The sequence below is a fragment of the Corvus kubaryi genome, unplaced genomic scaffold (assembly GCF_017639235.1).
Source record: "Corvus kubaryi isolate FWS band 111438036 unplaced genomic scaffold, C.kubaryi_AGA036_p1.0 136, whole genome shotgun sequence".
Taxonomy (NCBI): Eukaryota; Metazoa; Chordata; class Aves; order Passeriformes; family Corvidae; genus Corvus; species Corvus kubaryi.
The window spans coordinates 9,465,230-9,491,673 of NW_024580670.1; the positions used below are offsets into that span (position 1 = coordinate 9,465,230).

General features: G+C 45.5%; 1 protein-coding gene across 6 annotated transcripts in view; it reads left to right on the forward strand.

Annotated features, from left to right (window-relative positions):
* Window positions 1-26,444, forward strand: part of GRIP2 (glutamate receptor interacting protein 2) — a 265,964-nt gene that overhangs the window by 149,682 nt on the left and 89,838 nt on the right. Inside the window, exon 1 of one of the 6 annotated variants that reach the window (XM_042016452.1) lies at window positions 8,941-9,103. The exons of the other annotated variants lie outside the window; for them this stretch is intronic. Within the exon in view, the coding sequence (XP_041872386.1) occupies window positions 9,025-9,103 (79 nt within the window). The 5' untranslated portion in view covers window positions 8,941-9,024. Of the gene's footprint in view, window positions 1-8,940; window positions 9,104-26,444 lie in introns of those variants that run through there. 6 annotated transcript variants of the gene reach the window in all.

The window sequence follows — 26,444 nt, forward strand, 5'->3', positions numbered from 1 at the left end:
TGGAAATCAACAGCAGTGTGTAATTCAGGGCTTGATAACTGACTGTGGGGGGGCACAAGGGAAGGGTTGTGCTCTTTACAAAATTGCCACATGATATGTCAATCCCCAAGACATATGTCTGTGTTTCCTTTTTTACGATCTAATTCAGGAAACACAAACCAAAAGGAAACTGAGTGCCTTTTAAAATAAATGGTCTGTCTTTGCAACCTATCCGCCCCTTCTCATCTCAGTGCATTGGAGTGTAGCAGAACAGTCATGAGATAATGTTTTCTCCTCATACACACTCTTTTTTCCACTGAGAAAACATGCCTGAGCAGAAAATGAATGCTTTGGGCATTTGTCCAGAATCTTGCAGTGGGTTGCTTCATGCTATTGCTGTGTCTGTGCTGCGTGGAGAGATCAGCATGCATTGCACTGGGGCCAAATGCCAATTAGAGAATAAAAGTGATTACAAACCAACACTTGTGAGGTATCTTTGTGTAAGCATAATTTTCACCCAGGTACCTCAGCCTAAACAAGAAGTTAGCAGAGGCTCAGCACTGTCTGTGAGAAGATGTGGCCTTTTCTCAGCTGGCATGTAACCAAGACAAAGTATCAGTCTTTTTCACCTCAAGCCTTTGCACAATACTCTTGGGGTTTTCCCCCTCCCCTCTCTGCTTGCTTATATCTTGTTTTGCTTAAAATACATTTGCATATCTTTAAGAGTTTTGGAAATCAGGAATGTAGCTGATACCTCTGGCAGTGAGGAAGGCAGAGTCTTTCTCTCCATGTAATTCCTTCTCAGCTATATTGCAACCATATAAGTGGTCTAAGAAATGAAGATTTGGGATTTTTTTTTAATTAAAAGGGAGAGTCAGAACTCAGAGATGCATGAGATCTGCAGAGTTTTGATGTACCTGCCATTAGAAACTCCTTCAAGAGTCCAGGATGAGCTTTGTAACCACAGTCAGAATAAAAAGAAAGAGACATTTTTGTGAGAAATAGGTAATGACTGGGTGGTCAGGATATTCACGTGAGCAGAGAAATCCCAGCTCAGATCCCTGATGTGCCTGATTTAGATCCGCAGTTGGAGCTGCCAGCTCAGGTTATTTTAGGTTATCAACTATGACATGTACAGCTTCTGTATCATCATAGAAACAACAAAAAGTTCTGTTTTTGCAAGACAGAGAAATACTTCCCCACTTGGATTCACTGCCAGTGCAACCAGAAAAGCACAGAGATATGAATCCAGTAACAGTATTCCTGAAATAATTCTTTCTCTGCCTCTGAGGGCTCCAAGGGTAAGTGTTGTTTTTTCCAATATCCGTTCAGTAATCCCTGCTGGAAAATAAAATAATGTCCAGTTAGTTTACTTTACCAGGTGCTGTAGCCATACATTAGCAATACCTGTGGTCTTACATCTCAGAGGTATTTTCTTTGACAAAATCAATCCTCGATTGATAAACCAGGAAGAAATAACTCCTTTTTGTTTCTATGATATGTAGCTGAACAGTCATAAAGATGAGACATTTTCAGAAAGCAAGGAATTTAAATAGTAATAATACGCTGCCTGTGTTCCACCTGTAAAGCAAGCGTTGCTTGCCTGAGCAGTTCATTTCTTATGCGTTTTCTTTCCTTGAATCTATTGTCATGTTTTCTGATGAAATCCCCTCCTGCCCTGGAAAGAGCTATTGCTTACAGTTTTGTCTTCAAGCAATGAACATAATAATAGATATTAGAATGACTCAAGAAATTCAGATACTAGAGCACCCACATTTATACATTCCTTTCTGGGAAAAAAACAGGAAGAAATATAGGGAAGGGATAAAACACTGATTTGAACAACAAAAAGCAATTCTAGCATCCCTCACAGGGAAATTAAAATGATTGTGGCATTTCTGATATATTTTTATTGAAAAACAGGAACTGAGCTCTTGTTGAGCAAGTTCAGGCGCTGGCTGGCTGGCTGGCTAGCTGAGGTGCTATCATTTGGCACAGTGGAGCAGGCTGATTTCAAGTTGCCAATAGCACAGGAAATGTGCTGATGGTTAAAGCTTCTATGGCAGGTGCAGCCTGATTTTGGGAACCTCAGGGGATGAAGTAAACCCTGCACAAGCCCTGACCCTTCAGCATATCCATATTACTGTGGTTAATACAAATGGATTAGCTGCAGTCTTGGGCTCATGCTCCCAGTCCATAGGGACAAACCCAATGAGAGAACAAGAGCGGGGTCCTGTTCCCACTGCTAGGCATCAGGTGAAGTTCAACCCAAGAACAGGAGGATATCATCAGCCTTTAAATTCCACCAAAGCTGAAGGTCTCCAGAGGTTGCCTTGGGTCACAGAAGAAAGTTTGTCCATGCATGTCCTACTCATACATGGGTCAGAGCCTGGATATCCTCTGTGTTCATTCCTTGGGGACCCATTTCAGGTCTGTGCTGTCTCCCCAGCACTGCCACAGGGAATGTGATTTAGAGCTGTAGTGCCTGGAGGGAGCCCAGTCTGAGTGGCGGGTTGGTGTGTTGGGACCAGTGGCACAGCCTTCATTGCTGGCTTCACCCACGGTCTTGGGATGTTGGGAGTTTCCAGCACTGGCTTGACAGAACTCTGCCACACCTAGAGTATTTTCAAAAAAAAAGCCCTTTATCTGCTACTTTTACTGTAGCTTGGGGTAACATGATATTTTCTTTTTCCAACAGTTGCACCACTTTTTTCTCCTGCACATAAGCATCAAATGCTCTTTGCTGAATATTTCACTTGTTCTTATTTGGGCTGAAGGTTTCTGTTACCACTGGCCCTTAGGGGACCAATTTAGCTGCATTGAACCAGTTTTGGTGTTCAATTCCTTCTTTCAAAAGAGCTGCATTTACACATCAGTTGAACCCTTCGTATGCTGGCATCTTCCACACTTCCAGCTCAATGAATGTTTAAAAATGATATGTCTATCCCCACACACAGATATGCCTCTGCCTTCGAAATGCTGGGGGGACATGAAAGTCCTGCTGAGAAGCGGGGGAGATTTTGATGTAAAGGATGTCCCGCAAGGGACACAGCCTCATTCCAGCTGAGTGAGGTTTTATGCACAGAAATGCAAAATATTCAGCCCATACCATTAAAGTGTTGCAGCAAAGCCTCCCCAAGCCAGTGAGTGCCTCAGTAAATTGTGATTTGCTGACCAAGTCTCAGTTCTCTGCCCTCATCTGTGCTATGACATCGGCTTTTACAACTGCAAACATGTCCTGCAACATCCTATTGTTTGCGGGGTTCTTGTCCCTCGTAAATCTTGACCCTACTGGTGTCTTGTGCACATACCTTGATGGGCAAGCCTACAAAACTCACTCTGCTCTCTTTCAGTCTTACTAAGAGATGCAGGCAGAGGAGGTAATTCCATAGTCTATTGTGTTTTTCTGGTAAAATACACAGGATTAAACTTCTTTTGGTGCCCATAGGATTACACTTGGATATTGGAAATACACCAAGTGTGAGTATTGTTTTAGATTATGACTTTCCTTAATTTAACCAGAGTTGTGATGTTGATATCATGGTGGAGGAGAGAGGGCTTTGTGTTTCATTACATGGAATTTTCAGAAGCATCATTCTGACATCAGCACATGGGTCTTTTCATGAGGCTGGTGCCCTGCAATCACACAGAAGCTGTAGAAAAGCCCATCTCACTCTCTTATTTGAGTCATCTTCCCACACTCAGCTGCATAGGAATCAACCTATTCAGACTTTACAGGATAAAGATACTAGAGCCAAAACAAGCTCCTGTAGAGGATCCCTAAAGGTGGTGTATGCATGTGTGCTGCACTGAGTGTGTGAATACCCCTAAGTTCTATATGTTCCTTCTGGGCCGTTAAACAGGATCCTTATTTCCTGTCAGATTGTAGCATCTGAGTGATGGATTGCAGAACCCTGCCTATTGCCTGCCAATCAGTTTAACTTCTCAAAGCCCTTTTGGGGCATGGTGCTGTATAAGCAGAATATATAATTATTTAGAGTTTGTTTTGCTGTAGCTCTTGGCACAATGGAATCCACATGGTCTTTCACCCGACTTGGCACCACCCTTTCTCACTGTAGGATGGAGAAAGCCTGATGCAAGGGACTGTGATGCAAATGTTAGTACTTAAGATCTCCGTCACAAGCTGCAGTAACAGAGATGTGTGCTGGGTGTGGTGTGGTGTGCTGGGAAGGAAGGTGATTTAATGCTGGTACTGTCTGAACTGTGTTTTACTGGTTGTGTCCTAGTATTAGTAGTATATGATAGCCCTGTAGTCTGCACAGGGATAAACTGTGTGCAGGGTAATACGCAATTGGAATGATTCTATGATCTGTCCTCACTATGGCTGACTAGACAGAGCATCCATGACAGGCATGCCCATGTATTTCTCTTCCCATCTCATGTTATCCCTGCTGGCTCCTGGATGCTGCTGCTCAGTTCTGCACAGTCAGACTCTGCTATTTAGGAATGGCACCGAAGCAGCATTGTGTGTTTGCTTTTCCTATTCCAAATGCATTTGCAATTTCCTTAAAGCTACAGAGAGAGTGGTGTGACAAGTGCAGAAGACCTCTGCAATGACCACCCAAAGCCTGGGTGTCTCTCAGGACTCCCCCCTGCAAAACATGCTCTGAACTGGCTCCTTTGGTGGCAGAGGTGTCAAGCTGATCCCCAGCAGAAGCCCAAGGGGGATATTGGGATACATTTATTTACTTGTGGCATATCCTCTCAGCTTTGGTAGTCAAGTTATTAAAATGAGGCTTGTCAGCACACTGAAGAGGGTTGGGGGGCCTTTGCATCTTCCATGCGGTTTGATCCTGTGCGGCTCGTTAACACTCAGTTGCTTTTGTGATTAATTATTTAGTCTTCTCCTGTGGTACTGGGGTATAATAACACAACCCCCATTTCTGCTGAGATTCACAGTTCTTTGCTTTTCCCTTCAAGCCTTTCACACCACCTCGAAGCGCAGAGCAAGGCTGTCTAGGCTGCAGCACTTAAAGAACCCGGCAGCTCCGGAGCTGCTGCTTGCCCTGTGGCCTTGCTGGGAAAGGACTGGGGCTCAGCCCGTGGGTGGCCATCAGTCCCAGCTCCTGCACTGCCCAAGTCAGTGGGGAGCAGTGGGACAGCTGCCCCTGAGTGCTCTGGCCCTTCAAGTATGGCCTCTAACTCCAGTGCGTACTTGTGTGAGGGGAGACATCAGACAGGGTGCATCGACTCTGGGTGCAGTCAGACACAAGAATTGCAAATTGGAGGCGAACTTGTCAGCAGAGAGACTTTATTTGGGGAGTCAGGCGCAGCAGCCCTCTTCCCTTTCTCTTTTGGATGCCTTTTGAACAGCTTTCAGTTCAAGTTTTTGTAATCACCCAAGCTTTGCTTCTTCAGCCTTTTGTTTTTGGGGGTGTTGCTCGTTGCCTTGATTTGCTGTCTCCGGTCATTTGTGCAAAGAAGTTTGCCAGGTCTCTGCATGTGGCAGGGCCTTGTGCCCATTGTGGGGCAGGTGTGGAGTGACCCTGAGTGTGCTGGTCTGTGATCACACACTGGATGTGTGTGGACAGGCGTAGGGTGAATTTGGGCCCAGTGGGCACTGTGGTTGTTACTGGGGTTGTGTTTCAAAATGGGTGAGCTGAGAGCTTGCAGCACCTGAACCCGTTCTCTGGGGCATCAGGGCCATGGACCACATGCAACTGGTGGCTGAGGCAGGGCTAGCAGGAACCCCCAACACTGGAAAGCACCTTTTTCCTTCCCTAGCTATCCTTGTCTGTGTGAAGCTGCTGGATGAGGCGAGGCCTGGGGTATGAATAATTAGCAAGGAAGAATTAGCTGTGTTTTCCTCATGACGCAGTCTCTCCCCTTCCTCTGATGTTTGCATCTTTCTCCTTTCATCTCGTGCCTCTGTGGCAAGTGCCTTGCACAGCCATGGGATGCGTGGGAGGCTCAGCCAAGGGGCAGGCAGGCGCATCCAGGTGCAGCAGGGGCTGGAGCTGGTGATCGTGTCCCCGCCCTGCAGATGTGCCAGATGAGAGTAAGTCTGTCCTTTGCCCTGCTGCAAACTCCCTGTCTGCTGCTGGATGAGCCACTCTTCCCTCAGATCTATAAAACAGTGAAATGCCAGCTTCCCTCCCCACCAAAGACGTTTGAAAAGCTTAGGAAAATAATGAAGCATTAGTCTTGGTTTCTTTATGTTTTATTAGGGCCCATAAATTAAATGGAAACTCACAATGATGTGGAAGGGAGCCAGGGAGAGCAATTATTTATCAGAAAGACAACATGACTAATGTTTTTGCTACGTGTTAATTGAAAGCATTGGAAATTTTAGCAGTGTAACACCTGAAGGCAGCTGGTTGCATGAGTGTGTAGAGCAGACTACAACAGGCTGCACCACTCACTCCTGTTTAGGGAGATTAGTAGTAACCACAAGTTGTGAATCAAAGAGCATCTTTAAGACTTGGAGCCAGATGATGGAGCCACAAAGCCCCAGACCTCTGAACAGCCCCAGTCCACTGATGTCCCCTGTGTCTGTTTTTAAAGCTGAGGCTCCTGCTTGCAGACCAATTTACTGTCTCCAAATGTCTGTGCTGCAGTTTCCCCATAGGTTATAATTTTGGAATTTGTCATCCCTGACAGATCCATTAGGGATATTTCACTTGACCTCCCAAGGCTGTACTTTGGTGTAGATCTGTGCAAACCCCTCTTTGGGGCTGCCTGTGCAGGTGTGGAGTGCAGAACCCTGGGTGCTCCTGCCCTCTGCCCACAGGCCCTCACCATAACACTTCACACGCACATCCAAGACCTCAAACACCTCCCAGGTGGGCAGCAGTGGATCCCTTTGGGCCCTGGCTCCTACCACAGCGTGATGGGGACTGTTGCCGTTGTGGTGCGGAGCATCACCGAGGCCCTCCCCGTCCCTGGGGCCACATCAGCTTGTGGGTAAGACATTTCCAACAGGAGAATCCTTGTGTGTGCCTCCACCTCCAGTGTCCATTAATAGCACATGAATAGCCTGCTAGGTCAGAGATGCTGAGGGTAACACGTAAGCTGGAAAGAATCCAGAGCACAGGCTGGACTGGATGCCCTGGCAATTAGATCACAGTAAAATTAAAATTCAAGCCCTAAATACCCGTTTCTTTTTCAAACTTAAGCAACTCTTAAAATTACATTGGGCCACACCGTAAGTGTGGGTACAACAGGTATAGTTTTTTTCACAACAAAACAGCATTTTAAGATCCCAGTATTATAACCATTGAACCATATTGATAATGTTATTTATTAATAATTACAATTTCAGGGGCTGGGTCTTAATATATAAGCTTCAATTTATTCCACTACTTAGTCTACTTAATGCTCATGGAACTATTCATGTTACAGAGAAGCTAATATACATAATAACTTGTGGGAGTCAGGCAGTCTATAGGAATATGTTTACCGTCTCATTTTTCAAGAAATTAGCAAAATAAAAGGTAGTTCTGTAGGAAAATAGTAGATGAAGTAAATAAAGTTAAAATACATATTACATACAACATCTTGGTAAAGTCTCACAAAATCATTAAATATCTGAAATGGTTTTATTTATATTATGTTGATTTTTAATATGCTTGATTATATTCTGCAGTGCTCTGAGCACCTTGACTTCATAAATTAAAGAATTATGTAGAATCTTTGTAATATGAATATTAATGCTTAAGTGCTTAGAGACATAAATATTTCAGCAGTTTTTCTAAAGGTAGTGATAAGGGTTCATAAACATGTTAATTCTTCCACTCCTAAACATTTCAGGTCAATGGAATACAAGAGGAGATGTTAACAAAACCTGTGCTCTTTTAGTAAGAGACTGGAGTGTTTGGAGGGCAGCTGTTCTACTGCAGCACTCTAATAACATCTCCAGATACTGCAATAGCAATAAAGCATGACAGGATTGTATAATAACACTATTTATCAGATTTTTTAGTGCATGAAGAGGGTACGTTACAGCAGCCATTGAACCCATGTACCCGTTCAGAGCCTTGGGCAGTTTGGGGCAGTTATTGCAGAGGGCCACCATCCATTGTTTTAGTCTCTGAACTCACCAGAACTCCTTTGGGAGGGTGGTACATGTAGTGTGTTTTGCTTCTTGGAAGGAACTGGGAGCAGGACATGCACGTGTGCCTGTCCCACCTGCCTGCCAGGAGAGGCTTTGGGAAGGGGGCAAAGCCAGTATGATGCAAAGACATATTAAATGTGCTCACCCCGGTTTCTCTCCTGAGCTGATCTGGAGTCCTCACCTGCAACATTTATGTGCTTTCCCCCTAGCTTTGCAACCTGGGGAATGGGGCAGGAAGAAAACTCTGGGGTGGGAGTGCCTCTGTGCTGGGTTTATAGTGGGAGCCTGTTTGGCCATCAGTGCCCTCTTCAGCCTGGGGTCAGGTCTCCTGACAGCTGGTGTGGCTCTGCTTTGTGCATAGAAGGATCCACACACCACCACAATGTGTCCCCGAGGAGGGGAACTGCTCCAAAGTCCTCGGTGGCCAAAGATTCATCACGGGATAACTCTGCAGGCAGTCTCTGAATGGCCAGCCCCTTGCTAATTAGCACAGTGTGGGGAAACTGGGGGTTCTCTTCCCCCTTGCATACCTTTGCACATCTAATGATCACTTGGGTAGCAGACACATAAAATTAGGTTGGATGGAGAGATTTCCGAAAGGATACTACTTGACCTCTGCCTCCCACATGTTCCAGAGCCTCTTGGTAGCCAAGAGGCGTCCCAGAAGAAGATAATTAGGCTCCCGCTATTTCAACTTCCTCTGATCCCTGAGAAAGAGTTAATTACAGTCTTTTCCCTCTTGCTCAAAGGTGGCTGGGTATTATTATCAGAGCTGTAATTATTCATGCTAATTGCTTATATGAAGCGGGAGAGAGCATGAGAGAGAGAAGCCCCAGACTCCCCCTCAGTGATTAGCAGAGCAGACCAGGTGCACTTTGCGCAGGCTGGACCGAGGTAGTGCTGGGGCTGGCAGGAGGCTGGGGATGCCGGAGTGGTTGTGAGCGAGCTGTGGAGCAGCCCCGGTCCTGCTAATGCTGCCACCTCCTCCGGGACTGAGGAAAAAGAGCATGCACTTCTTGCAGACCTTCCTCCGGTGGAGGGCACTCCGAGGTAACTGTACTGCTAACCGGAGTCTTCGTTTGTTTTGTGGCTTAATTAACCTTCCGTCATTTGTTTTGTTTTGTTTCGAATGTCCCTACGAGGGAGCAGGGTGGGTTGTGAGATGCATGTCTGAGGTCTGTGTTTAAGCTCTTCTGCAGATCTTGAGGCTGATATTTCATTAACTGAACAAAACTTCTATGATCCCCTGACTGCCTCTGTGTTTCTGGGTTTGAGTTGGGAAGGGGAAAAAGAGGTGGCATGTCTGTTCCCTTCCCTAGTTCTGGGCTTCTAATAATAAGGCTGATTGCCTTTGGAGGCTTATTCTTGTAACCATATCTGGGGCTTGCCTGTTAAAAGCAGTGGGTTTAAGCCTTATTTGTTGGTGACTAAGGGTATCAGAAGTGTGATGGTCTTGATTAGATGCTTTGAAGGCAGCAGTATAGTTAAATTTAGCATGCTGCAGAAGCTGGGACTTTGTGGGAAAACGCAGTGGGAAGCTGTCTCCTTGGGCATACCTGGAGCAGTTTGGAGATGGTAGTGTGCCATGGGCATGAGGGTACACTCTGGCTTCTTCTGAAGTGACCAAATTGTTGGTGAGGTGGATGCTTGTTGGGAGAACTTGAGTCATCCCTGAGAAGTAATTATTTTATTTGGCTTTATTTTTTCCTGGAACAGCAGGACTTTGTGTTCTGCTTGACTAGGGTTGCAGACTGCTCCTGCTATCTAATCTCTGCATGAGTCAGTGCGGTGGTGCGTGGTCTGCTGTGGCAGTGGGCTGTTTTCTGTTGCTCTTTCTGTTTTCTTTTAAGTCTTTGATTCCTGCTGTTCTTAATGCCGAGGAAAACAACCTTAAGAATTGCACTTATAGGTGACATAAACTATGCAGGTTTTAACAAAATAACTGCAAGTAACTGCCCCCACCAAATACCTTAGGATGTTCTTCTAGCCTTCTATAAAGGTGTCTGTGCTGTCCTCCTTATAGACAGCAGCCATGTGCTGTGACAAAAGCCAAACCCACTGCTCTGTCTTCTAGAGATCTAAAATTATGATCCATATGCTTTAACTTCCTAACTGGCCATAATTATGTTTTAAGGTACTGAATAATCTTTTCATCTGGATGTTTTACTACTTACTTTAATTTCGGAGGCTTTCCATGTTCCTATCCTCTTCCTGACAGAGGAATTGGCTGGGAACAGAGCACTGCTGCAGCAGGGACTGCAGTCATCCCCATCCTCTGGGGTGGGAGGCAGGGACAGGGCTAGGGAGATGTCTCCTTGTGAGTATCGGAGATGTTTGGATTGATGAAGAGATCAGAGGCTGGGGTCACTGTTCTAACAGGTATTGTGTTGCTGAGCCTCAGCTGAAGGTTTATTTGTAGTTTTCTAAGCCTTTTGCATGCTGATTATTGAGAAAACTTCACCTTCAAGAGGCCACGGAATCCAAATATGCAGCGGTGATATACAATAGAAATTGCATTTAGTAACGCATTTCATCCAAATCTGGATCCCCTAAAGACAACAAACTTTTTACTTCTTTCAAAATCTGTAAGATATAAGTGTCCTTTTACTTCCTGAGGCATCTGGCCAAAGTGCAGTGATATATTTTTAAAAATTTTTTTTCTCCCCGTATTTTCTGACAATTACAACTTTATCCTTTGCTTTTCTGTTCCCAAGATATGTGTATGAGCAAGTTATCTAGCTAATTACTACATACTGCTTTCTGTTATCCTACTAATTACAACTTACCTCTTTCCTATGGACCTTAGATCTCCCAAACACCTCCTAAATAACGCTGTTGTAGAAGATCAATATACCTTTGTGTGCTTCCATAGCAAACCTGCCATGCTCTGCCAGCAGTGCTTGTTGCCTCTGTGTCTGTGGTGTATTTTGTGATGGTGTTGCAGGGCTGTGAGTGTTGACTTTCTGGCACCCATGTCACTCAGTGTTGACCTTCTGGCACCTGTGTCACTCAGTAGTTCAAGTCCATGTACAAATTGCCCGGGGAGATCAGAAATCTTCAGGCTTTTAGACCTGATCTTTGTATTAAAGGGGTTAAAGTGGGGTGTGCTGCTGCTATCCAGGAGAGCGATGCTCCAGAGGAATGTACTCTGGAGGCCACCAAAGCCCATGGGAGACTGTGATCTCCCTAACAAGGGAAACATGTCCCTCCACGGAGCACCTACACATGGCACAGTGTGTTTGTGTGTGTGCATGGCTCTCATTGAGGTCCCCTGATTGTGGGGCTCTGCAGGAACAGAATTTGCTTTGAAAATCTCTACAGTTCTTGTCTTTTCCAGGTTGTAAAGGGATTCCTTGATGGATTTTTGTGTCCCCTATTTCTACTTGGATATCAGAGTTAGAGTATGTAGGTAGGGAGAATGCTTAGATATTACTAGAATTTTCCATTAGGCTGTTGGTGGTAGGGGAACAAAAATCCTGTAAGATGCTGTGATCATGATGTCTCTGCTGGTTTGTGTTAGTGCTGGCTCCGGACTGACTGGGGTTAAGCTATTACACCACAGTGGTTTTCATTCCTGTCCCCCAGGAAGGGAAGTGACACAGCTGCTAAGAGCAACTTGTCTGCTCAGTGCTCGGTGTTGGGAGCTGGTGTGTGTGTGTGTTCAGTGGCTGCAGGGTGACCAACAGGAATCCTGGAAATGTTAACCACTCTTTTAGTAATAATAATAAGAATGATAATAAATTAAAAATTATAGCATTAATGATGTGGAACTAGCTGAACTTGTGTGTCATAGCAAGAAAGATGCAGGATGTCCAACATGGGTGAGTCCCAACTGGAGACAACACTGTTGCCTTTGACCTGCTGACATCCAAATTTCTGGGATGCAAGTGAGGAGGCTTGGAGCAAGGCAACTGGAAGTACAGGACTGAGTAGGAAGTTGGGGAGCGCAGTCTTGTAGCAGTTTGGTGCTTGCTAAATGCCTGCCTTTCATCTGCTGTTGACCTGCGCTGGACTCGGAGCTAATCAGGAGATATCCAGACAAGCCTTTTGGAAAGCAGGTGTGTTTAAGCAAGCTTGGTATGCTTTGGTCTGTAAGACTCTCCTGTAAGCATCAACCAGCCTTTCAGCTGGTTGCTGTGGGAGAGAGGTTTTGATGGAATGAGATGGCACAGTTGGGTTTACTGGATTTTTTAAACTCCTGTGGTTGAAATCAGAAAATGTAGATAAAAGGCTTTGTAAGAGGCTGGCTTTGGGAGTGAGGGGACAGGGGAAGCTGACTCTCCAGTCCACATCAACTATTGCAGTAGTTTGGGCAGTGTTATAATTTTCCTTTCTTTTCCTGACAAAATCCATTAATTAAAAGGTTATATCAATCAGCATTCATTGAGTTTGACAGATCTGAGATTCAGTGCTAATTCATGGAGCAGCTCTACCTAGTGTGGGTGTGTGTGTCTTTAGGGGCTGGGGCATCCAGCAAGTCATCTGCCACTCTGAGTTCTTGCTCCATCTACACCTGGTTTATCTGGGAGGGGGGAAATGTGGGAGGGAGGCCTTACACAACTGGGTGAGATTAGTGAGTATCACAGAAAGAAACAACCAAGCAAGCGAAACATCTGGGTGTTAGCTATCAGAACACAAGACCTGACAAAAGGTATTTGGGCAATGACCAAAACGCTCTTCCCAGAGAATTCCTACACTTCTCTATGGCCACCCCTAGCAGGACTCTGGGACAGGCCCCAACAGTGTGGGACTGCAGCCTTGGAGTGGTTTTTCTACAAGTTAGCCCTGAGAAACATCCTAGCTGGAAATAATTGTCTATTCTAAAGTGTAATTCCTGTACCAGGTGATGTTTCTTGGGGTTGGGTTTTTCTGACACTTTCTGAAACAACATTGTGAAAGGCAAGTGCTGATATTTTTTTTCTTTTTCCTTGAGATATTCCTGTTTCCTTTCTTTGCCCTCATAACACTGATGAGGGCATCCCTCATCATCCTTATCCCCGACAGAACTTTTAAACCCTTGCTCAAATCCTTCCTCGTCGTTTTGTCTAAACAGTGACATGCAGTGGTGACATAATGTGACAGAGACATATGTAACAAGCTTCTGTGGAGAAACATATGTAGGAATATATATATATGTATATAAATATTTTGGTAGCACTTAAATGTATTACCAGTTTCTCCCACATTCCTTTGGTGGTGCAGCAACCGATGGTGGGGATTTTGTGCGTTATCCCCAAGCTCCCAGGCAGACACGTTGCAGCTTTCTGCTTATTCTGTTTTCATGCTCAGCCAGAGTTAGAAGGTCTTTCATAAAGTAGTGGTCACTGTTCACTTTCCAACATATACCGAGTAAACATTTTTGATAGTATTATCTTGACAATAAATAACCTGTGCTGCTCCTGCTTTGTGCTGTGTTCTCTTACCCACCGTGGCACTATGCAGTGCCCACTCCACTGTTTCCTACTGAAGTCTGTAAAGCTTTGCTGCTGCCACTGTGTGAGGGACTTTTATATGTCCATCACCACCAAATGAATGGGTGCTGATCTGGTAGGGATCCAGTTGAGCAGTCCTGGGTACATAACTCAGTGGAAATAACACTGTGTAATCTTACTCCTCACATAATCAATACCATGGTGCAGAAAGCTCTTGTGTGAACTGTCTTCAACCTATTCCCCATCACCTTCTAGTTGGCTGCTCTGTGCCTTCAAAAAGTCCTGGCTTCAGGGGCTGAAGAATATTAATTTTTTTCTTTCTTTACTGTTTGTGAGACTTAATACAAGTTAGCACAGGAATTTTGTGTCTTGCTGAGTTTACACGAGGGGAGCAGCAAAGGCAAATGTCAAAACACGATCTCACTTCTGTCAAAAGGCTGGGAAAGGAAAAGACAAAGGGTATCCTGTGCTTCTGTTGGACTTGACTGTATTATCAACAAGCTATTATGATGGCCAAGTCAGGCCTTCCTGGCTTCAATACCTGACTTGTGAATCCTGAATAGCCTGGTGTAGCCGGATTGAAATCTGTTCTGAAGCCTAACTCCCCCTGACACCTGGTGGGGTTGTTTGGTTTTGGGGTGGTGTTTGTTTTTGCTGCTTGGGCTTTTAAAATAATTTATTTTTAAACTGTCTAGCAGTTATTTACTCTGGTAGGTTGGCTTATACAGACAACAAAGCAAGAAAAAAATCCACTGTGCATTGCAGCAGCACCCTCTTTCTTGCAGAAAGAAAAGGGTCTTGTTGTGACCCTGTATATACGTGCGTGTAAGAATAAAAACATTAACCTGCATCCCTTCCTGTCCCCGTTGTCCTCCTGCAGCTCTCCGTTAGCCATTTTAAAAGGAGTTGTGGAGTCCAGCACTCCCAACTGAAGGGACATGCTGCTCCCTCGTGGAGCTCCACGCATTGCAGGCGAGGCTGGAGCACAGCGCTGCTTTACCTTGCAGCCTTAGGCTCAGCCCTGGTGTAGCAGCCTCTGAAACGAGTGATGCTCCTTTTTTGGAAGAGAAAACGTTTTCTCTTTTTGGAAGAGAAAACATTTTACAGGTGACGAAACGAAAGGGTTTCCTGTCTTTATTCTCCAGCCAGCCCTTGCCTTGGGATGGAACATGCAGGAATATATTGTGGAACTGACTTGGCTTTGGTGAGCGGTAAGGAAGGATGAGGACATGATGGTAGGGACAGGTTTCTCCAGCCCTTTTTAGAGATTAGTTGAGCTGAAGAGCCTGTGTACATACCCAGGATGTTAGAGGCTTGCGTGCGTGTCCAGCGTGCTCCCTACAGACAGCCCTGTGTCCGCAGTGCTGCAGCCTGAGGCAAAGGCAGAGTGCTGGGCACTGCCAAACACGGGGCTAAATCAAATCCCTCTTGCAAAGCGTGGAGCAAACCTGAGGTCTGGGCTGCTCCCAGAGAGGAGGAGGAATTGCCCTGAATGTCCCCTGCTCTGTTGAGGAATCTGCTAAACCCACCGTCATCCAGCGGCTTCTGTCTCTTGGAGAGTTCAATAAATAAACGATAAATGTAACGTGTGTCGGAAGTAGGTGCTTTTCTGGAGAAGAGCCCTCTTCCCCGCTGATGTAAGGGGAGGGGGGGAGAGGTTGGAAGCCTGGCTGTAATCGCAAGAGGGCAGAGTTGGCTCATGGCTCCAGGGCTCCTCCAGCTCATGGATCCGGCGCAGGACAGCGGGACTGGCCTTGCCCTTGGCACCGGTGGCAGCCAGAGCAGCCGCAGTTGCTGGGCTGTCGGCACAAATGTGACTCCATCCCTCTGACTGTGCCCTTCAGCATCAGCGTTACCTGGGGGGATATATAAATGAGAGAGGAATATCTCTTGTGACCCTTCTCTAGTTGCTTTGAAAGGTCAGCAGTACTCGTGCTACACTTGTGGGCGTCTCTCCATGACATTAATAAAAGCTTCAAAATAATATTGATGTTAGAATTGGAAACATAAATTGATTGCTAATTAGCAGCTGCACTGTGGCTCAAGCAGTGCTGGTAGTGATGAATGGAGGCAGCTTCCCAAGCAGTGTCTGCTCTGAACTCTGCAAATAGCATAAATGCAGATCACAGGTCCTGTTTGCAGTTAAAATAGTAGAGGTGCCATTGCTAATGAACACATCTTCTGAGCAGATACTCAGCAGGCTACTAATACAGGCACATTTTGAGCCTGTCTTTTGTGACATTGCCTGGAAGGACCTGGAATGATCATAGTGGGATTTCCTCCTGGTTACCTGTTCGTGGTTGCTCTTGGCACTTTCAGGTAATGCATAAATGCAGAGTTTAAGGCTTTTAAAGAGATTCTAGATTTAGAGTGATGGGAGGAAAAAGTCTTGTAGCTTCTCTTTCTGTTTCTGCAGAAAATAATGACTTGGATAAGTTCCACCACTGCCTCTGGGATCCTGCCTGGAGACTGAAGTGTAACAAAGTGCAGGTACTTTTTGGAAGTCCTTCTTGCTGAAATTGAGCCTCTTATCTCCCTCTGAGGTGCTCTGTCTCCCTGTAGAGTATCCTGGGATGGGAGAGACTTTTGTTCCAACTTCATCTGATCAAGAGCAGATCTAATACATGAGTGCCCACACAAGACACTGAGATGCCTGATCCTAGACTGGAGACAAAGCCCATGCTGAGTATCTGGGCTGTAAACACAGCCTGGATGCTGAAGCAAGTTCATCAGAGACATGAAGTAATTTGGAACCAAAAATTTGAAATAGCCCAAGGCTCTGTCGTGTTTCTGAGCATATCATCTGGCTGAAGAAAACCCCACAGGTCATCCTTCCCTGCCTCCACTGCCATCACTCAGCCCACGAGTACAGGTGTCTGTCACATGGAGTGGCATCCAGGCTCCCAAGTGCTTCTTAAGAAGGGTCTGTGGAGGTAAGAGATTCCATACAAGCTGTCTGCTGCCCTGGACCTCAAGATGAGGGGTTTTGTAGACTGTCCCCAGGACAAAGGAAATAGTGCTGCTTACTTCAACTGGTTTTCACCCTGTCACAGGGAAAGGTGTAGTCAGCCAGAGGTCCCAGGGCTGTGCAGCACTGTGGTGGAAGATAGTCTGTTTCCCACAATGAGAGTCTAATTAGATCAAAGTTCTAAAAGGCAGCTGAAGCACAGCAGAAACATCTCGTCCTTGGGAGATTGGTGGCTGAGTCACACTGTAGCTTGGGAGCTTCTCTTCCTCAAGGGATTTTTCTTTTTTTCTTTAAACTTAGAGGATTTTTGGAGCTACATGACAGAGAAACAACTGGCAGGGCTGAATTGCTTTACTTCAGCTCTCCTCCCAGCTGCAAGGTACGATCCAAAGACCATTTCCTTGTCAACAGCTTTTCCTCTTGGCTGTTTTGGTCTCTATGCCAAGGAAACACAGGTTTCTCAGTTTCCTTTTTCAGCAGTGGACTAACTTAGTGGGAAACAACCAGTGACAACCCATCAGACTTAGTGGGGTTGGATGTTTTCCTTCACTTTTTTCCCCTCTATTTTTTTTTTCTTTATAACTGGACAATCTTTGAACATAGTGAACTGTTCAGAAGCAGTGTTATCCTTCTGAAATGTAGACAAACTGTAGTGCACTTACTGCAGAGGTACTTGCTGGACTGGGGAGGGCTTTTGCTTTGTGTTGTGCTTGATGTTCTGGATAAGGAGTTACGAAGAGGAGATCTTTAATGTGTGTTAATGGTTTGTGTCAAAATAGAAATTCGTAGCACAACTCTAGTGAACAGTTTGAAGTGTGGCAGTCAATATAAGTGCGACCTGTGTGATTTTTAGGTAAGACACCATACAATCTTCACTCCAGTTTTCTGAGTTTCACTGATGCCATGAAGTCCAGCAGTAAAGCTATGATGAATGGACAGCTCTACATTCTGTGGAATTTCTCCTGGGGTGTGGGAATGGCATTTTTGGCCCTCTCCTCCAATTCTTTCCTGGAAAGAAAAATTGGAGTTGTAAAACTGAAGGCAGAGCCATGCCACCATCCAAGTCATGCTGGCAATCTCATGTGATTGGGGAGCAGCTCCCTTGTGCAGCTTCGTTAGGGTTCAGAGTTAGCTCTGCCATCTATCACGCTGTGAGTTGGCACTAATCAGGTGCAATACTGGTGTCTGGATTACAGAGTCTCCTCTAATGAGGTGATGGTAGGTGGTGCATGCCATTAACCTTCCAGGCTGTTCTAATTACTCAGTTTCTGATCAGACACAGCTTGTATTAATATGCGATGGCTAAACTCAGTAGAGTGTTGTTGGAGCGTCTTAGGCTCTACAGACTCCAGAGCAGCCTCCTCTCTTTGCTTCCCTCATTCCCCTGCTCCATGCATGAGGAAAGTAAGACTGAAGCTCAGACTTGGAAGATGGGCTGGGGAGGGAATATGGGCAAAAAACTAACATTAAAGAAAAACCAAACTGCAAAAACCTCTCAGTTTTTGTGTGTGTTTCCACTATTTCTCTTCTTAGTTTTCATATTTTCCCCTTAATTTTTGCCTCATCAGTCTTGGGAGCGGCTTTAAATGGGACTTTCCAAATTTACATCCCCACCCCTCACTTATGTAGCTCAAACACTGCTTCAATCCTCTTTTGCCCCTACCTGAGCCCAGCATTTTCACAGGTTAAAAGAAAAGCTTCTCTCACTGGTTAGTTGTGTTTGCTCTCCAGCTTGCTGGCGGGGTGACTTAACTCCTTGGGCTTGTAATCCATAGAGAGGTGGTGTCTGGTGGCAGACAATGCAGTGCTTAGAGTGGGCTGTGCTAGTGGGGGTGGGAAGATGTGTCCCCGTAGCTCCTGGAGCAGAGCCAGATCCTGGGGCCAAGGGTGATGGGGTGCACCTGTCTAAACAAGCAAATGCTCCTCTCCAGAGCAGGTGGGTGCCTATGGTGATGTAGGAGGGACTGGTGGTGGGACTGCCAGCCGTGGCCTCCAAACTGGAGCAGCGTGAGAAGGATCCAGAAACCTGGGCACTGGGGTGGCTCTTCAGGGAAGCAAAGAGAAGTGGCCCTAACTTCTCCCATTGATCCAAATTTCACTGCAAAGCCTGGGGTGAGATTTTCCCAAGTACCACAGATGAGTTGACAGGAAAACACAGAAGGAAAAGGACTTTCCAAAGTGAAACAGGCGCAGTGGGAGGCATTCAATTAGCAAGGGAGCTGGTGGTAAACATTGTCCTCATCTTGATGGGAATGCATGGGGAACATAAATGTTGGTACATTTGACTTAACATGACTGAAGAGCCTCATCTGAGATGCAGAGTAATGAATCCGATGTTACTTAGATCTGAACTTGTCCCTAGGCAATGGCATTTGCCTCAGTGAAGACTCATCTTGTACTGTATGTTCATTATAACTGAATTCTGTTTAAGGATGCTCATTGTATAACATCCCATAAAATAAAATCAATTATGCTTCAGCCATCTTATCTCTGCTAAATGTAAAATGGGGATTGATTGCCTCTGAGAAGAAAACTCCATGTGACACTTCTCATCTGTGTCTAAATGTGTTCCTGGTAGGCCAAAACCATTTAGAAACAGCTGCAGCAAGAGTCGGATGCTGGGGCTGGATGGGGGCTGGTGCTGCCTTGTCCTGTCCTCAGAGAAAGTATAGGAAGAGCTCTATGTTGCCTTAATACAGCATCCTTTTTGCAAATGTATTTGAACAACAGTCTGGAGACCAGGACAAAATTTAATACCTGATCAAATCATGCTCTTGGTGTGTCAGATTAGTTGCAGGTGTAATGGCAAAGCAGTCTTGTTTAGCTCATTTTTATCTTCTGTACCAGTGGATCCAAATAGATGAAAAAGATCAGGAGTGCTGGGCCACAGCATGTGGGAGGAAAGCCTGAGTCATGGATGGTTATTAAATGACAGCAGAATTGAAATGCCACAAAAGCCCGACCATGCACCCTTGTAGGCTGCTAATTGTTGATGCTCTGCAAAGTCCTGGCTGAACTTCTGAGAGAGCCCTGTTTCCCTAAAGGGAAAGAGGAATAAAATAGCCTTTTCTTCAACCTCTCAGCTGAGCTACGAGAACATGTATGACAGAGAAGGCATGGCCTCCCCTTGGGCTGCTGGTTGAGATGGGATAGCATCACTGCCTTGGGCCCCCAAAAAGCTTCTCCCCCACCTCTCCCATGGCACCAAGTGGAGTGACCTGAGGCTCTCTTGGCATCCTGGTGGTGGTGGTGGTTTATTGTGCCTCTGCAGGTGCAAGGACTAGGGTGCAAAGGACAGCTGCACCCTTTTGTTCTGGGGCAAATGAGTCCCAGAGAGTGATGCTGGGGAGGGTGGGAGTGTGGGGTAAAGGACTGCTGGATGCAGAAGTGCTCCTGATAGTGCTGAGAGCCCTTTTTCTTTCCCAAAAGGTAAGGGTGCCCTTCTAGTATATAAAGCTCCAGGCTCTTTTTCCTGATTGAGAATCATCTTCCATTCTGTGGTTCCCTTATTCACCAGGTCTCTTGCTTGCACTTGGGTTGGTTTTAATTCTCTCTGGGCTGTGCTGGAAACTTTTGGTCAAGGCTGAGGAACACCAGGTTTGACTGGAATGAGGTATTTTCACCGCGTAACAACTGTCACTTGAGGATTTAGTTGGAAAAATTTCACAACCTGTTTTAATTTTCCTACAATCCTGGTGTCATGAGTCTAGTAGGATTCACAGCTCTGTGAATCACTCCCTGGCCTGGCACTGGTGGCCTCAGGGACATGAGAGAGAAGAGCCAAGTTCTGGAGGTGGTGTGCAGAGCTCTGCGGCATGCTGTCACCAGGTTGCCCCGACAGAAATAGCTGTGCATGCCTCAGGTTGAGGCTCTGTGTGATGAGAACGTATGAATTAGGAGCTTACTGCTCACTTTGAAGTCAGTAGAAGAAGGACCAACTTGATCCTCCCTGCTGACAGACCCAAGAGATTACAACTCTTCTATCTGTGGTTTAAGATGGCGTTTTGCCCCTAAACTCGGTGCTGACTAATACTGCAAAAGACATGTTGGAGCTATAGCTCAGTGCCTGGGGAGATGTTGGAGGTATTAGCAGGTCACTGGTTAAAGCTGTGTAAAACTCTCCAGGGCTTAGTTTGAGGTCAAAGCCGTGTCCCCAGATGTAAGACCTGCTTATTGTGTGGTGGGGCTCAGACACAAATCCCTGCCCCCCTTCCTCCCCAGCTCCTTTGGGCTTGCAGCGCTGCTGGCTCCTTCCTTGCTTCCTTATCAGCTTGGTCATCTCTATGAAAACACAATGCTTTCCTAAATTTAGCTGTATAAGTACTGTGGGTGTTGTCCCTTCTCCCCTCTTCCCCAGTTTCAAAAGACATCTTAAAAACTGTGCAGCGATTTAAATGGCAGCTTGATGGGAATCCATAGCAAATGACTCTGCAATTAGTAAATCTCTCCTATTGTGACAGCTCTATTATTAAACTGCCATAAATGCCAGGCTATTAATCTGCTGTCTGCTCAATCCCCATGCATCCCTTTCCTTGCCTGTCCTTTTCACCATTTTATTATTTTTTTAAGTTTTAACTGCCTTCCAGCAAGTGTTTTCAGGGAGGGGGGGTGTGAGGTAGCAGTGGGAGGAAGGCTTTGTGGCACTGTCCTTTAGGAGCTCTTCATCTGTAAGAAAGGTGAGAGAAAACAGTGAATGGTCACCTCTCACTTCCTTTGAAACTTTTGCTACTTCAAAACTGAAGTGAAGCTCCTAATTTGTTAAAGTCCAAAGAAGGTGAAAGGATAGGGAGGGAAGCTGTGACAGCAATTGGGCAGCAATATTGTCTTGGGAAAAGCCATAGCTGTCCCAATGGCACATTGAACTTTGCAGCTGCCATTTCCTCCACCCTGTGACAGAGGTGAGCATCTCATTTCTGGGTGCATAAATCTGCTGTGTCACCCCAGGGCTCAGGGACAGGGGACAGGCAATGTGCTGGGGCAGGAGCCTGCAGGGCTGCAAACACCAGTGACAGCAGAGCTTCAAATTTCACCCCAAAGAGTGTTTCCATACTGGTGGTATGTTGTGTGAGGGCAGCACACTCTTGTGCACTCATCCCTCTGGACAAGCAGAGGCTGCCAATCCAGGGGCAGAGGGAGCAATAACATGTCGAGGAGTGGCTGCTGCAGCATGGGACTGGAGTGGCAGGAAGACTTCACCTTTAAATTGAGCACTGAGATCAGCTTGTTGAGGTGACACTTCTGTCCTGGGGTTTCCGCTAGGCTAGGTGTTCTCTGCAGTGATGTGAGGATGAGCTAATTCCAGGGACGTCTGTGGGCTGGTGAGAAAACACATGGGAAGGTCCCCCACCAGCTTTAAATCTGTGACCTCATGGCATAGAGCTGCTGTTCAGTGTGTTCCTGGCCTCAGTGCAGAGATTTGCCCACCTTGCAGCTCCCCATGCACTAGGGTGCCCCATGGAGGAAGAGCTGGTGGTGGTGCTGTCCACTGCTGCCTAGCAGCTTTGCAGAAAATCTGGATGTATACTTAGAAAATGTGCTTGCATAGCTGTCCTGTTCTTCTCCAGTAAGAAGTGATGCTGCCCAGTAACCAACCAACATATTTCCACCTGATGCTTTGAGAAGAGTGCATCTTGCAGTACTCTCTGGACTAGGTCTTTCTGAAAGCTTGAAAATTTGGGATTCTATGAGCTTTCAACAGGTGGAATATAAAGAAAGCATCTAGCCAGGGATGGGCCTTGGAAGAGGTAACAGAAAAGTGACCTATCAGCACAAAATCTGAGACTTAAAAACTGTTGGGGGGATGAAACAAAGAGTAGAAAAACTCCTCTGATGGGGAACTGCATCTTATTTTTCAGGCTTTTCCCTCAGCCTCAATGACTTAAACACAGCTGTGATGGCGTAAATCAGCTGCACCATGTAAACACCTAAATTCTCTTTGTGTCCTGTTGCTATAGAAACTTTCCCAAAGCCTGGGTACCAGTACAGCCACTTTGCTGTTTTGGCAACACTGGATGCCTCTGAGCTGGGGCATCCAGCCCAGGATATCTGCAGTGGACTTAGGCCCATTCTAGAAAAGTCTAGAATGCTTTTTTTGGCTGCTGAGGTATTAAAGAAAGTGAAGATCTGCATCCACTTAGTGCCAGCTTTAGTCCCTGGTGATGGGAGATGGGTTTCCACTGAACACGCTACCCTCTGTTAACTGCGGGTATTTAGGAGATTCTTAAATACAGTATTATATCCCTAATTATGCAGAAATCCTTCAATCTGGCGTGTTTCATCTGGAATTATTCTCGACCGTCAAATCCTGCCAAATACCTTCTTACAGTGAGGGAGGCTGGTGCACTTGGGTTGCCCTCTGCAGAGAGGAGATTCCCGGCCACGAGGCCAAGGCCCCTAGCCCTGGGGCAGGATGAGCAGATGTGGGTGCTGCTGGAGTGGCTGTGCCCATGTTCCTCTTCACAGTGGACAGCAGGTACAGCCACAGGCACTCACTTTCCCTCACCCATGTGGTCTCAGTGTAAACATTTATGTTGTTGGAAGTCTCCCAAATAAGGGGAGTATTTTTATTTGTCCATGGGGTTCTTTCATGGCAGTGCTTCCAAAGGAGGTTCCTTCCAACTCAAGGGATTCCATGAAGAAGGGAAAGGAGAGAGTGGCTTGGAGAGAGGACTGATGTGGCAGCTACAGGAATGACCTGTGAAGAACATTTGCACCTTCCTCCTCCAATACCTTTCTCCTCTGGCTAAATCACTGTACACCAGGAGTGAGTCATCCTGGGGATAACTACAGCTGCATGATGCTTTGTATATTTAATAATGTATTTAATCTGGCTGCAATTCAGATCACAAATACCCTTTGCAATGGTGCGACTATTGCCTAAAAAACATCCTGATGGGCTTGAGGCAATTCTATTTCTAAAGGAACCCAGTTTTCAATTACCTTGGAACACCACATAAAATGTAGGTAGTTGTTAGTCAGTCTTACCTGGGCACCATCTGCATGCAGTGGTCTCCAGGAGTGTGTGGTTACTGCAGGGGGGCACCTGAAATCTTGCAAGGAAGCTTTAATGTCCCCATTGTGACCCATCCCTCAGGTGTTGCTTGTTGGTTCAGAGCCTCTGTAGGCTTCACTGCTCTGTCTGATCATTTTGATCAAGACCTGTTTTCCTGTTGTCTGTCCTGTGACATATGTGCATCCATTCTCAGCTATGAAGAAAGCAGTCCCATAATTTTCACTCAAATCTCCACATCCTACTAAGCCTTATGCTGCTTCTTAGAAATGAATTTACAGTCGAGTAAAAGTGGTTTATAGTACAATTTATTTTGGAGAATAAATATTCTTAAGCGATTACTCTGTAAGTAATTGGACAGAATATTTCTATTACGAAAAGCTTTTTCTAGGGAGCTCTTCTGTAATGTTAGTTCTGTTCTGCAGTAGGTCCGCAACTGCATGTCAGGGATGTCAGCTAATGCCAAGGTGGGTGTTCACAAGACTACAAAACTACAAAACTAGGTATTCACAGTGCTTCTTACAGCTTTCAGAAAATAATTTTCTCTGTGCTTCTTTTTTTTTTTTTCATTGAAAAGAAGAAGACAGTCAAAGCATCTTTTTGCTAAATGTACAGCTTTAAAACTCGGTTTTCTTGACCATAATTCATCCCGTGTTGATTCTGGCTTGGATTCTGTGTGTTCATCTTTGTGGAGTAATAAGGTTTTCAGTATTGCTCCCAGTGGCCCTTGCACAGAAATACACTCTTGGAGTAGGAGGTGTAGCTCTAGAGAGTTAGCTTCTTCAGGATTTTTGTGCCTTTGAGTCCCAGAGACAACACCCAGGAAAGCAATAATGAACAAATCTCTAACTTTGAATGCCTTTTTGCACAAGTAACTACTGCGTTTCAGCATGTGAACAGCTGCTGAGGTAGCAGAGAGTGTGCACTTGCTGCCTTTCTTCATGTGTAATCAAAAGGTACAAATGAGAAGGCATCTTTCCCATAAACTGGGTCACTGGGTTAATAGAGTTTTGAAAGTATCCCCTCCTAACCCATGCCTTTAGTATCTCAGCATCCTTCTAGATTTTAATACTGTCATGTGCTCATGATATGCGTGTCTGTCATCTGCTTGCTCTGAGGATTTTCTCCCTTAGTTGAGGAAATACTTGCAAGATCAAGATCACTGCTGAATGCAGGATGATGCTCTGACTGGCAACAATTCATCTTCATTTGAATACTAAATATTCCAATTCACTACCTAATGAAAGGCTTGAATTAGGATAGCAACTTCGTGACTGTTCCAGGAAGGGTTTGAAAAGGCAATATTGAGCTGTACTTTATACAAATTCAGTTTTTGAAAACTAGCTGAGCTTTTGAAATTTCTGAGTCTGGTACCCATTCCCTGGACTCTTGTGTCTTTTGCTTCCATGGGTTTGACTGAGACACTCTTGTATGGGTGGTGTTTGCACTGCTTCCTTCCTGGGTTTGAGTATGTTGTCTTTGGTAGTGATTCAGCAGAAAATTCTAGGGTTTAGGGGGAGGCGGATAGGGGAAGCAGTTACTGAGCTGTATTTGCTGTTCTGTCAAAAGAGATCAATCTTCTCTTTAGTTTACAGATTGCTAAAGTTAGGAACTTAATTCAAGGGACTTAAGATGAACTGTTCTCTAGGCAAACGTGTCCTCCTTGGCCATTCTAGGGGAAGCCTGGTGATGCTGTTAGCCCATATAGGCGGGGGTGGATCCCTTCCCTAGTGCCTTCCTGAACAACACTGCTCAGATATTATGACATAAAACATTAGCTTGACTTGTTGATTCAAACACTAAATGCTTCTTTCTTCTCCCCATACCTTTTGGGCCCAAGTGCTCTGTTGCTTTTCCAATCTCCAGTCTGGGCAGGGTGGGCTGACACACTGTTATTCCTAATGGTGTGGCCTTTCCTTATCTCATCATGGGAATAGGAGAAGTTGCTTTGCTAACAGGTGTGTTACCCCTTTGGGACTGGTAATCAGGATCTTGCTAGGAGGTGCCAGATGCCTGGTTTTCTGAGCACCAGGAGTGCAGATTTCATGTGAAGAAGGACTTGGTCCTCCTTGCCCTGCAGCAGCAGGAGCTGAATGGCCACAACCTTATTTTGTTCTTTTAAGATGTCTTTGAATGTACTTTTTCTCCCCTCCCCCCTTTCTAAGAAATAGGCTTCACTCTGCCTTTGCTTTTAGGGATCCTCCTCTCCTTCTTTAAGTACATCTCCCCCAGAGAGATCACAGGACCAAGCCAACCCTTCTTTCTCATGTAATGCAAATCCCATCTAGTCCAAGTAGTCAAGATTCCCAGTTAGCTTTATGTGCAGTGTGTGAGAGCGATAGGTTGTAGCTGGCACTGTGGTTAGCAGAATTAATTTCTCTCTGTTTAAATGGAAGGCAGTTGTTCTCCCAACTGGCTCCTTTAAATCTTCTACCAGCCTAGAGCTTAGCAGCAGGTCCCAGCCACCCTGAGGTCTGTGGGATGATGTTCTGACTTCTGTGGGATAATGACTTTTCTGCCCATGTCCAAATGACACTGACTACCAGTTACAAAAGGAAAATGGTAAATTCATCTGTTAGCTGCTCTCTCTCCTGCAAGATTTACTTCCATCAGGGATTTTTACAGCCCAATGCTGTGTCTTTCGTGATGGGGATGCATGGTGGAGGAAATTTATTGTTCCCTTCCTAATAGATAGCTGTAATTTCATTTCAGAACAGCCACTTTATGTGCAAGAAAGTGATTCCATTATGCCACCACACAGCATTGGGAGCATCTGTGGCAGTGGGGCATTTGGATTAAAGAGAGTAAAGGCTGCACATCTGCTGCCCTCCACCCCTATTCACAGACCAAAGTGTTAATCCTAAAGAAAAGAGAGCAATTAGCTTGTAAACCCTTCCTGAACCCACTGGAAGATTAGCCATTTTCAATTAAAGCTTTTCAGCTGGAAAGATAATGGGCTAAAATTTCCAGCTTTAAAAAAAT